Genomic DNA, 11214 nt, shown 5'->3' on the forward strand with positions numbered 1-11214 from the left:
GGTGGCGAACCATGTATTTCTTTTTCTTGGATTCCGCCCGTAGGCGCTAACAAATAAGTAAGAAGCTGGTCCGATAGTGAAGGGAGAACACTTGCTTGGTACAACTCTCATGTGGACGTCCTGCTTGATACAAGCAATCAGTAGAAAAAGCTCTCTTCCTTTGATCTCTTTTCTATGCTAGGATACCATCTATGTATGAAATGGATAGTTAGAGGAAAAGATCACTCCTAAATGCAGCCGGGATCTTATATACGATACCACCACACCAATGATAGAAGGAGCGGATACGAGTACTCAAGCAGCTAAAGCAGTGTGGTTCCAGGTGCATTTCCAGTTTTGATAGTTGTTGTCCGAGCTCTTGTCCTTCCTCTGTGATTCAAGACAAAGAGTATAGGCTAGAGTGGCTTTCCCGAGTGAAAAAGGTATAGTGGAATCTCCGAACGAACACTTCGAATCTGTATGCTCGTGCTTTCCGGGAAGGCTGGTCCGGTTAGCCCTTCTCCAATTAGCATCTCGCCTGATCGTCTGCTGAGTGAATAGCAGCAAGTGCTAGTTCAAGTCAGTAATCATTTGACGCGCGGGATCTGTACTGTGACGAGTAAGAAAATAAGGTTGAAGTACTACGGATATCAGAGCTTTAGTTTAAGTGATTCAAATCAGTGAACTGTACTCGTCCAAGCCAGCGGGTAAGGTTCACCAGACCGGGCAGGTGAACGACCAAGGAAAGTAGAGGATTCGGATAGGCGAGTCAAGGCGTTTGTGTGAAAACTCTAGCTGTATCAAAGAGAGATGGGGAAGGAAGGAAAGCGACTCTTTTCTTTTTCACCAGGAACATAAACGGCATTCGTCAGACTTGAGCAGTAGGTTTCGCCTCGGTCAGCTGTAAGGATGAAGATTGCTTTCAGCCAAAGAGAATTAATTGACTTCGGGCTCGCACCCTATGTGCTCGATCCGATCAACGAAAATAAATCCTGAAATAACATAAATAACAATAGAAATCGTTAAGTAAGTACGCGAATCTTGACAGTTTTTGGAGAAAGCGTCTGTTCACTGGCCCTTTGAATGGAATCTGGAGATGTAGTTGCGTGTAGTTCACTTTTTTCTTCGAGATTGGCTTGGTCTTCAGTGTGGGCAGTCTCATTTGCTAAGAAAGTGGATAGTCTTCCTATCGTAGTTCAAGATCGATAAGAATGCTTTGAATTCGTGTCCCCAAAGTCCCATGTCTTTCTTGATTGGTAAACCCAACCAGCGATTTACAACAAACAAGTCTTTCTTCATTGCTTAAAGTAAGTAAAGCAAAGCGGATCACTTTTTCTAATCATATTATGTTCAACCTCCTTGTTTTGTGCGCCATTCTTCTGGTATCTTTATTGACCCCCCAGGATAACCAACTAGGGGCTCTCCAAGCCTTCGGGGGGTGCGCTGCTATTTATGGCCTATGTTTAGCTGGCGATGGGTTTGAAAAAGCAGTCTGTTTCCACGCTTTTCTTTTTAATAGTTTATGCCTCTCTATCTATTCTAAGAATTGGTTGGGGGCAGCAGCCTGCTCTCTGATTTATCTTCTTTTTCTTTTAAAAAGAAGACTCCATATTGAAATGGAAGGCTTTTTTTATTTTTAATATTATTGATCTATATCTCGTCCGGGGTCGAGGATAAGAGAATGTTTTTAGGTCTTTTTTCCGAAATCAATTTCCTTTATTTATTTCTTAATAAAAACTCGAAAGGGTGGAAGTCTTTTATTCTCTTATGGACTCTCTTTTTTTTCCTCCTGACCCCCGGCCCAAACGACATTCCGTTGAATTTGGTTCATTTCTTGGTATTCCCTATGCAGGGGAGTCTGGTATTATACTTCTTATTTATAGCTGAGAGTTTAAAGGAGCACTTATTTTGTCTATTTTCTTATCTAGTCTGTGGCACTTTTTTTTATTTTATTGTAAATTACCAAATGAGACCATATGGTCTTGTTGCTTAGTCAATATCCTTTTTTTCTTATTTTTAAGTGCTTGGGCAGCACTCCATTGCAAAAACTTCTCATTCTCAGACTTTCCTGAGAAATTAAATCTCTTAATATCGATAGAAGCTGTCAAGCTCGGCTATTTTGGCGTTCTATATGAATTGTATATCCTTTATTTGACTGCAGAATTCCCCGCCACGGCACCATGGGTGTCGGGGTTGAAATCCCTTGTCATACAACTGGTTTTACTCTTTTTTTTAGAGGATTGTTTGATTTTAGGACAAGTGGGCGGGGCAATAAAGAATAAAAAAGGGGTTGAGGATGCCCGGGAACCACTCCTAGGTCAATTAAGGATCAAATGTTGGAACCTCATGGGTAAGGATAAGGTAATGGAATTGATAGATAAATTCATAGACCTAGGTAGGATAGGAGAATGGATAAAGGGAATAGAGATGATGATAGAGATCATACTGAGAAACAGATTCGAATTTGGATCTTGACATGTCGGTGGTTTTTAACCGTGGGCATCATGCCAGGAAGTTGGTGGGCTCATCATGAATTAGGTCGGGGTGGCTGGTGGTTTCGGGATCCCGTAGAAAATGCTTCTTTTATGCCTTGGGTATTAGCCACAGCTCGTATTCATTCCGTAATTCTACCCCTTCTTCATTCTTGGATCTCGTTTCTTAATATTGTGACTCTTCCATGCTGTGTCTCAGGAACCTTTTCAATACGGTCCGGATTGCTAGCTTCCGTTCATAGTTTTGCTACAGATGATACACGAGGAATCTTTTTATGGCGGTTCTTCCTTCTAATGACCGGCATATCTATGATTCTTTTCTCCCAGATGAAGCAGCAGGCATCGGTCCGTAGAACTTCTAAAAAAGAGATGGTTGTGGCGCGAAGTACTCTTGTGCACCTCCGTCACTCGGCTCGCGCGCAACCCCGCCCCGTTATGTTATGGAAGAATTGAACTTATTACCGGGCTGGTTATTCAGAGCCAGCAATTGGCTGCCGGATTTCGTCCCGCAACTATAAGAAGATCGCTTCGGGGGTCACTGTGGCGTGGCTGAATGTAGAGCAGTCCACCCCTACTGCGTTTGATCAGTAAATTCTGGATAAGTTCGGAAGATGGTCAAGGTAGCTTGCTTCCAAGCCACTGCACTAGATGCGCATGTAGTCGTAGTAGTCGGCTCAGAATGCCTCTGTTCTATACTAAAATACTACTTTGGATGAATGGGTCGTTCTCTTACTTGACCATGGCATCGCCAACATGAGTCTGTCTTCGGTGGTTGATAAGCTGCTAGTTGGTTTTTAGTTTAGGGCTTGTTATTTCCTTTCACTTTTCCCAACGAGGTGGAGGGCCATCGCAGAAAGTCACCTATCCCCGTAGTTCCGAAGACAGGAATTGGGTAGTAGGGGGCGGCACCCTTGGACCCCAAAAAAGGCTTTGACCTGCTGGCTATTGGAAAGTCTCCGTTTACCGCGAAGTGAATAAAGTTGGGGGGCAGAAAGGGATGCCAGGGACAGAGTAACCTCAGGGTTCATTTCATGCCCACGGAAGGAAAGCAAGAAAAGGTTCCGAAGTGAAGCCGACCCTGTGCTATCTATGTTAGGGGACTGGTGGAATGAAACCATATCGAATAGGGAACTCGTTCCAGTACCGCTACCGCTTCGACTGCGAGAAGGAAGCCTGATGAAGAAGATGAATGACTCGACTCGCGTCTGGGAAAACCTGATCTGGTAGGGAAGACAGTGACGGTGAGGGAAAGGCAGGTAGTCAGAAGCAGGAAGCATAGGAAGCAGCAGTAAGAGCAAGAGCAGTCCGCAAAGCAGCTGCTGGTTGAAGCATGGCAAGGGGAGAATACTTTGAATGAATGTTGAATGGGAAAGGAACTGCTGGGGGATGAATAGACCATTACTTTGCCTTGTTCAATGTTCACCCAATTCGTATTTTCAACTCTTTCATGGTATCAGAGCACTAGCTCTTGGGAAACGTTCAGTTGGTTTGTGTGAAGTGTGGTCTGAATACCTTGTTACGTCTTTTCTCTTTGGCGCAGTCCACCGCTGCGGCTGCATCCTTCCCCCTAAAAATAAAAAATAGTCCTTAGCTTAGGAAAGGATACTCTATCTCTTTAAAGGAAGGGAATAAATTCCTTTGAGAGAAGGATTCCTCCCAATAAGGTGGTCTAATTCTTGGAATTCTTGTTCCACAAGTTGGTTTGAACAGAACAAGCGAGAAATCCCATTCCAAAAAGGGGCAGCCAGATGAGTACCACAAGGGATCAAAGGTGCCATCATCGATCTATTTAATTCCTGCGTATGCCGGCGTAGCTGGCCTGTCATGCTTTCAGATAGCTGGATCTAGAACATTTGCTTAGCGAGTGGGAGTAGCGTTCGCAAGAGCTCTTTTCAGGGAGTAGTTCCCCACGGGTAGTAAAGCCTTCCAGGAGTTTAAGATTCGGCTTATCCACATGCCCAGAAGTGGACCTTGGAACTCAAGCCCCAGACCTTGTTTTACGGCTGAAGTCCAATCCTTGTAAGGTAAGACGATCTTGCATATCTATGTCCACCCAGCCGCCCTTCCGAGCTCTAGCTTCGGCTGAACCTTCTTCTCTTCGTCGGAGACTGAGTGAGTTAAAACAATTTACGATCCCACTTTTGAGACTTCCCTTCGGGATAGGTAGGATATGGTGCCACAAATTGTAGTCTACTTGGCATGCCAATGCGTTGATTCTTTGCTGGAGAAAAGCAGCCTAGATCACTAGTTTTGGACTATCGATAAGTCCCCCTCTGCCCTTTGTCTTTGCTTTTTAGCTTTAAAGACCCATAGGGTTCGCCTGCTTCACACTTTCTATGATAGGGGAAATGCTTCCGCACGAGTACCAATTTGATTAGCATATCATAAATGAGCCTCTTCTGAGCCCGGGGCCCCCTCTGGGGAAGGACCCTCCCATTCTAGCGGAGGCACCCCATCTTCGATCAGCATCCTTCCCTAAGGACCTATTTCGGGTAACCTTTCCCAGATCCTGAGTAGGGAACTGCTGAGCAGGGCGGGGTTATTGCTTTTTTTAAATGCAATTCTTGATAATTTGTCTCAAATTCTGGATTGTCATGTCAATTTCTAAGGGTTTAGACTTTCCGAGAACCAAGTCTTTCACCTCTGAGATTCCCTAAGGTAAGGCATCCCAAGGAGCGAAGCGGCTCAAAGGATTGGCAATTCAGCTCAGTCTGGTCTGAGGAGATGGGCTAGGCTACTCGCCCCATACATAGGAAGAGGGGGAAGTCAAGTACCTAGATCCAAGATCACGATATCCGGTTTGGTGGTAATATCCCGAGGAAGGGCATAAAAGAAAGCACCAAAGCAAACAAAGTAGATTCTTTGTTGAGTCAACTGGCAACTGGGATTGCAGCGGATCTAGTGGTTCTCCTATTCTATGGTCTTGCTGCTGAGAGAGAGTAAGAATAGACCGTTAGCACCTCGTTAGTGCTTCTTTACCTCTGTTGGGTAGCCTACCAGCTCTTCCTCTTTTATGCCTGTTTCTTGTTAGAAATTAAGAGAAGAGAAAAAATAAATTGAGGTTGGATGAAGTCTTTAATCAGTTGAAAACTAATTGTGATTTCAGATTTAAAACGAATTAATTATTAGAGTATATTGAATCACTCGAAAATGCGATCACCCGTGGCCCTATGGGGCAGGTATAGTAAAGTAGTTGCCCGCACTCTTGAATCAGCACCCCGCCAATCAATCTCACGCACATTTTCTCGTATTCGGTGGTTAAAAAGCCCTTGGTCCTAAGACTGAGGGAAATGAGTTCCGAGACTCATCTAAGTTCCCATCGGCCGTTTGAAGCGGGAAAGTCAGAATAGAAGCGTCCCAATAGGCGCAAGGAGCTGAAAGGCACTGTCCCGGGAGCGAAAGGCCACTCGACAAGAGGTCTCAGAGCGACCCCTGTGGTATGGCTAAGCTCCGTTCATAGCCCCACTGACGATCTGTCTTTAGTAGGTCGTCTATTCGCCTGCCCCATTTAGCAGTAAACTGCCTGATCTTCTTTCTTCTACAAGCAGTTCCGGAAGAACCCCTATTAATGAACAGCGGGTCCCACTATGAATCAGAGAAGCACTGAACTCGCACAAAGAACAAAGAAAGAAAAAGTACTACCTACTAGGCTAAAGCAACTGTACAACAGGCGATGTTATCAGCGATGCCTCGCAGCGGTGACCAACAAAGCATTATTGAAAGAAGACAACAATCGTCCGGTGGAGTAGCCCTTTAGTAGACCTCCCCTCAGCCTCTCGACTCATACAGAGGGAGGGGAAAGAGACGGATGCTACTACCAATACCAGGTACCGGGTGAATCATACATATCTAGCTGGAACCCTTATCCTCATTTCAAGTCGAATCCGAGGCTTGGCACCTTTAGTTATCGAGATATCCACTTGGTGATTGAATTCTAATTTGTTGTTTTCGGAACTACTAATACATATGCTCTCAAAGTCTCACAGGGAGTCATTCAGCCGGATTGATTACCTGAGGAAAAGACGGAAAGAGGATGTAAAGGATTTCTTTCTGAGAGAATATGATCTCACTCAAGGGAGGATTAGTGGGGGCTAAGCTAAGGAGAAAGATCAATCAGCGGGATGGATTCACCTAGAAAGATGAATCAATAAAGAAGTAGTCACGGAAGAAAAGGCATTCATTTACAGGACATAAAGTTCATCCCTCTTTTCGTTCACTGACCGTTAGAGGTTTTGCTACTAAACTAACATAAGTCTAAGATGAAACAGAGACTACCCGAAGGAGAAGGGAGTCCACTATAGCTTCATCACCCGCTGCCACTTAAGACTCATCTGATGTCTCCTAACGCTAACATAGGATCTTTTCCAAAATAGGCTGTTTCTGCCAAATAGTCTTCTGTTGCGGAGGATGGGATGTTCTCGGACTGAGGTTACAAAGGAGAACCTTACATAACTCGAGAATCCCTGTCAGTCAGATAGATCTTTCTTCAGAACATCTTATCTAAGCGTCTAGTGTCATGGTTTGATCAATCCATCGAATTCAAAGAACAAGGGAGAACCTCTAGTAGAATAGAAGATTCTGCCATCGCTTAATCAAGCGCTACTGCTTCATTGACTTGTGCCGTCTGAGTCAGAAAATGTGGTCTTTTATGCAGCGGAGTCCTCTGTCTACCGGCCTTCTTTTCTTCTATCATCAGCCTAGGGATAAGAGATCATAGATAGTCCAGCATAAGCCCAGAGATCGGGGATAGAATCTATCCGTCAAGCTATTTCAAGCAAGCGAGTAGAATACACCTGTAGGCACTCTGAAGTCAAGTAATTTAGTAAATTTAGTATTCAAGGCACAATCTTTCTTGCGTTTGCTCTGCTTCTTTAGCCTTTGCTGAGAATTCTTCAAATACCTCTCGCTCGAGCATCTTCCAATCTTAAACCTCTCCCGCTTTAGTAGGTTAAGCGAACTCTCCTTATCCTTCTTACTCTTAATTGTTTAGTCGAGTCAGGAGTCGTTCAGAGAGCGATTTGCCTGAGAAAGCAGGCCTAATTGGATAGTCCATGCGAGAAGTCCCCAGGAAAGCAGGGGTTTATTACTACAATAAAAAGATGGGCATTAGAAAAGCAGAAGGAGAGCGTAGAAGTACTTCATTCCCCTGGAAGATGACAGACACATATCGAGATTGGCACGAAAGGGTTCACTCTAACTTTTGGGGTATCGGAATTCGGACTTACACCGGCGAGACTCCCTGGGTTATGGGATGAAAGCAGTCATACCAGGTGAATTGGAACCTCCCTTAGGGGCGCCCTGGAATCCGAAATAACGAAAGCAGAATGGACAAGGAGCAGGGTTCGAAGAACGAGAAGAGCTACTCAAAAAAAGTAAAAGACGGGAGGAAGCGAGTGAAAAGGGGAGAGGAAGATGACTATAGAAAGCCGATAGTCCGGTAGGTCCTTGTAAGGCGAGTGAAAGAACTTTATTTATTTGAAATTTCCCTCAGGTACTTTAAGCTTTCGAGAGAGATAGAGATGGCCTGCTTTATTGGAACTTCCTACGTGAGAAGGCATTCCCCCAGACCTAAATGGCTATACCTCAGCTTATATCCGACCTTCTATTCTAACCACTTTAAGTGGAAATATCTTTAGAGAATAACTTAACTTGTAAACTGGATTTGACCCTTGGGTCATGTGCCCTTGAAGTTACCTCCTTTCAAAGACCCAGAAGTCTTCGACTACCTTTACTTTGAAGAAGAAGAAGATTTAGCCATTGGTTTGGCTACCACTCTAGTGGAGCACCGTGATAAGGCGCCTATTACTGACTTCTTTTTCATGATCTCAAGACGACTTAAGCAAACCGATTAACAAAGGGATTTCGTGGTATTAAGGCTCATACGCTCGACCAAGAGTAAATGGGGGAAGCAGGTTTTGAGGCGAATGTCATGAAAGAAAAGAAGGGCGCGGTTCCGTCGGGCTAAGGTAGCCTTTTTTATTTAATTGAATTCCAAACCAATAGACTTCAGTCTTTATAACTACTTACTTATACAGCTTGATCTACTACGAAAGAAGCTAGACAAGATCTTCTCGGGGGCACGGCCAGCTAAGGCTATCCAATAAATAGGTAAGCGTCTTTTTCCGATACTCTTCTTCTTTCTTATGGTTGATGTGATGGAAGCTAGGGTCATCGGCTATAGCTTCTAAAGTTACAAGCTGTTCAGCAAGTGATTTCATTCCCTTTTCTCGTCAGTGATCGATAGCTTTCAAGAGGGGCTTTCCAATGCGGCATTCACAAGGTTGAGTGAAAGAATACAAAAAAGAATGACCCAAGGGGGACGAGGCTATTCTCGCCTCACTTGAGCGGGTAGGAGCTGCTTCTTCCTGATTGGTTAACCAGAGAAAAGATTGTGGATCAATGTTATCCACTGAAACGAAAGAAAAGATCTTTTGATGTGCCTCTTTCGGTTGCTATCTAGCTTTACCGAATGAAGTTAGTCACCTTCCTTTTCCGCTTTCAGACAAGTAGCTAAGTCGTCTTAATCCAGCGACGAAAACTCTTGCGCTAGGAGAAAGGCTCAATCCATCCCCTCGCTTTGTCGCCCCTATCTCGAACGCCGTTGCTTCTTCCCTCGCCTAAACCTAAACTAGTCCTACTCCTACAGCTTGCGCCGAAGATTCACTACCAGCTCTTTTACCGCCCGTAGTTGACTGATTGGAGTCAGGAACTACTTTTTGGAATATTGCCCTTTCTTTTGACTTTACTTGCCCAAAATTCTATTCCTTGACACTATAGTTGGCTGAAACCGGAAAGGCCTTAAAACAATCCCGTACTTCTGGCTCTAGCCCGCTTCACTGCATATGAAACAAACGGTTAGGTTAGACCGAAGGCATTTCTTCCCTAGAGACCTGTCCCCCCATAATTGACTTTTGGTCTAAAGAGATAGACTTGGCTCTCTTATCTTTCAATCTGGACTTGCATGTGTTCCGCATATGACTATTTCGAGTGATTGCTGCTATCTTTAAGAAGGGGGAAACCCCAAAGACCTAGACAGCGAAAGTCAAAGCTAGTTCCTCTTCCAATATACTACCGCTACCTTAATCCTATCAAATATTTATATTATATTTATCCTTTGAATTACTCATATATATCTAATTTCATTTCGCACCGGAAACGATTCTAGGAGAAGTTCGAATCCGTTCCGTTCGGATATTGATCGGTCTTGGTTTGACATGGTTTACGCGTTACTGGTTCCCGGAAGAGTTAATATCTCCATTAGCTAAACCCTTTCTTACCCTGTCTTTGGACTCGTATTTTGTTTGTACACAATCAACGGAGGCCTCCCCGACATATGTTGCAACGTCTTCAATAGCATGTTCTTACTTCGTCTTTCCCTTAATAAGTCATCAAATTTGGTGCTTTTTGATCCCCAGTTGCTATGGGGAACAAAGGAGGAAATACAATCGATTCCTCTATTTAAGTGGTTCTCGCTTCTCCTTGTTCCTGTTCCTAACTCTTCCCCGGGTAGTTCCCAATGTTTGGTACTTTCTATACTTCGTGGGTGCAACATCAACAAATTCGCTCATGATCAAGTTACAACCTAAGATCTATGACCATATTATGCTAACTGTTCGTATTTCGTTCATTCCATCGGTATGCTCTCAGGTACCTGTAATTGTGATCTGTTTGCCAGAACCAAGGGGTCTTTCTGTGGAAACCTTCACGAACAATCGTCGTTTTTTGATGGTTTTTCCGCTTCTCACAGCTGCTCTTTCCACACCTCCGGATATCTGGTGCCAAATCGTCGCCCGTTTCCTTATTTCTTCGATAATAGAGTTGACTATCTTTGTGGCATCGATTGTACAAGTTCGCGAAGAGGCTGGACGAGTGGAATGAGGGAAAGCGGCTCGATTGACAAAAAAGAAGAGTAGCCCCCGCAAAGTAACTATGAATTCCCGAGCCTCAACCAACATATGCGATTCATTCCCGTATTATAGTACAAATAAGACTTCTCAATCAAGCAGTTAGGAAGTCCTAGACTTTAAGCCAGCCGTCCATGCCTGTTGAAAGTTCCTTGCCTCTTGTGCCGTGCGTGAGCTGTGCCCGCTTTTCCCTCACAAAGCAAAGCATTTAACCGGCTTCCCTCAAGTGAATTAATAGGCTAAACTCTCACATTTCTTTCTTCCGGCTTAGCCGAACTACTTACCTCGGGTCAGGAGAGTCGGAACTGATAGCCATTTCCATTTTTCATGGTATGGAACTCACTTCATACCTGCAACAGAGTCAAAGCTGCGGTAATGCCCATTCTTGCAAAAGAAGAACTCTCTCTTTCTGGGTCTGCTTTGCTAATGCTATGATTCTTCGATCTCGAAAGTGAAAAGATCAGGATTGGATGCTCTTTTGAGACAGCTTTCAATAGAACATAGAGCTCTGCCCTTCTGGCTGTCCTAACGAGTTCACTGCCTTAATCCCTTAAACGGAACAGTTAATCGTAGAGCAGGAGGAATTCTTTCTGTCCGCTAGTCAGGAATGGAATCGGACGCTACGAATACGAATTATTGAATGGGGGAATTTTCGATATTAGACAAATAGGGCACTAGAACGCTATTCTTCCTCCTTCCCCGCTTAGGCCTTACTTAGGGGCTTAGGACATTAGCAGTAAGACTTCCGCAAGGTAGCAAAAGAAGGAGCAGCAGTGGAAATCACAGTAGTTGTAGCAAAATCATTGGCACGCTAGGCCCCTTCTCTAAGAGAAAATAGG

General features: G+C 44.2%; 5 protein-coding genes across 5 annotated transcripts; 3 read left to right on the plus strand and 2 right to left on the minus strand.

Moving 5' to 3' along the window:
• The first annotated feature begins 1660 nt into the window (after positions 1-1660).
• orf103c (hypothetical protein) lies at positions 1661-1972 on the plus strand. Its single transcript has one exon. The coding sequence runs from the start codon at positions 1661-1663 to the stop codon at positions 1970-1972; it is 312 nt and encodes a 103-aa protein (YP_007516933.1).
• A 415-nt stretch (positions 1973-2387) lies between these two features.
• Positions 2388-2924, plus strand: orf178 (hypothetical protein). The gene has a single exon. It carries the CDS (start codon positions 2388-2390, stop codon positions 2922-2924), a length of 537 nt encoding a protein of 178 aa, YP_007516934.1.
• Positions 2925-3328: 404 nt separating this feature from the next.
• On the minus strand, positions 3329-3748 carry orf139-2 (hypothetical protein). Its single transcript has one exon. It carries the CDS (start codon positions 3746-3748, stop codon positions 3329-3331), a length of 420 nt encoding a protein of 139 aa, YP_007516935.1.
• On the minus strand, positions 3559-3870 carry orf103d (hypothetical protein). Its single transcript has one exon. The coding sequence runs from the start codon at positions 3868-3870 to the stop codon at positions 3559-3561; it is 312 nt and encodes a 103-aa protein (YP_007516936.1).
• A 5756-nt stretch (positions 3871-9626) lies between these two features.
• mttB (transport membrane protein) lies at positions 9627-10349 on the plus strand. Its single transcript is given in 1 exon segment — positions 9627-10349. A coding segment is annotated over 1 exon segment (723 nt).
• The last annotated feature ends 865 nt before the right edge of the window (positions 10350-11214 follow it).

This window comes from Glycine max, mitochondrion (genome assembly GCF_000004515.6).
Source record: "Glycine max mitochondrion, complete genome".
NCBI classification, from domain to species: Eukaryota; Viridiplantae; Streptophyta; class Magnoliopsida; order Fabales; family Fabaceae; genus Glycine; species Glycine max.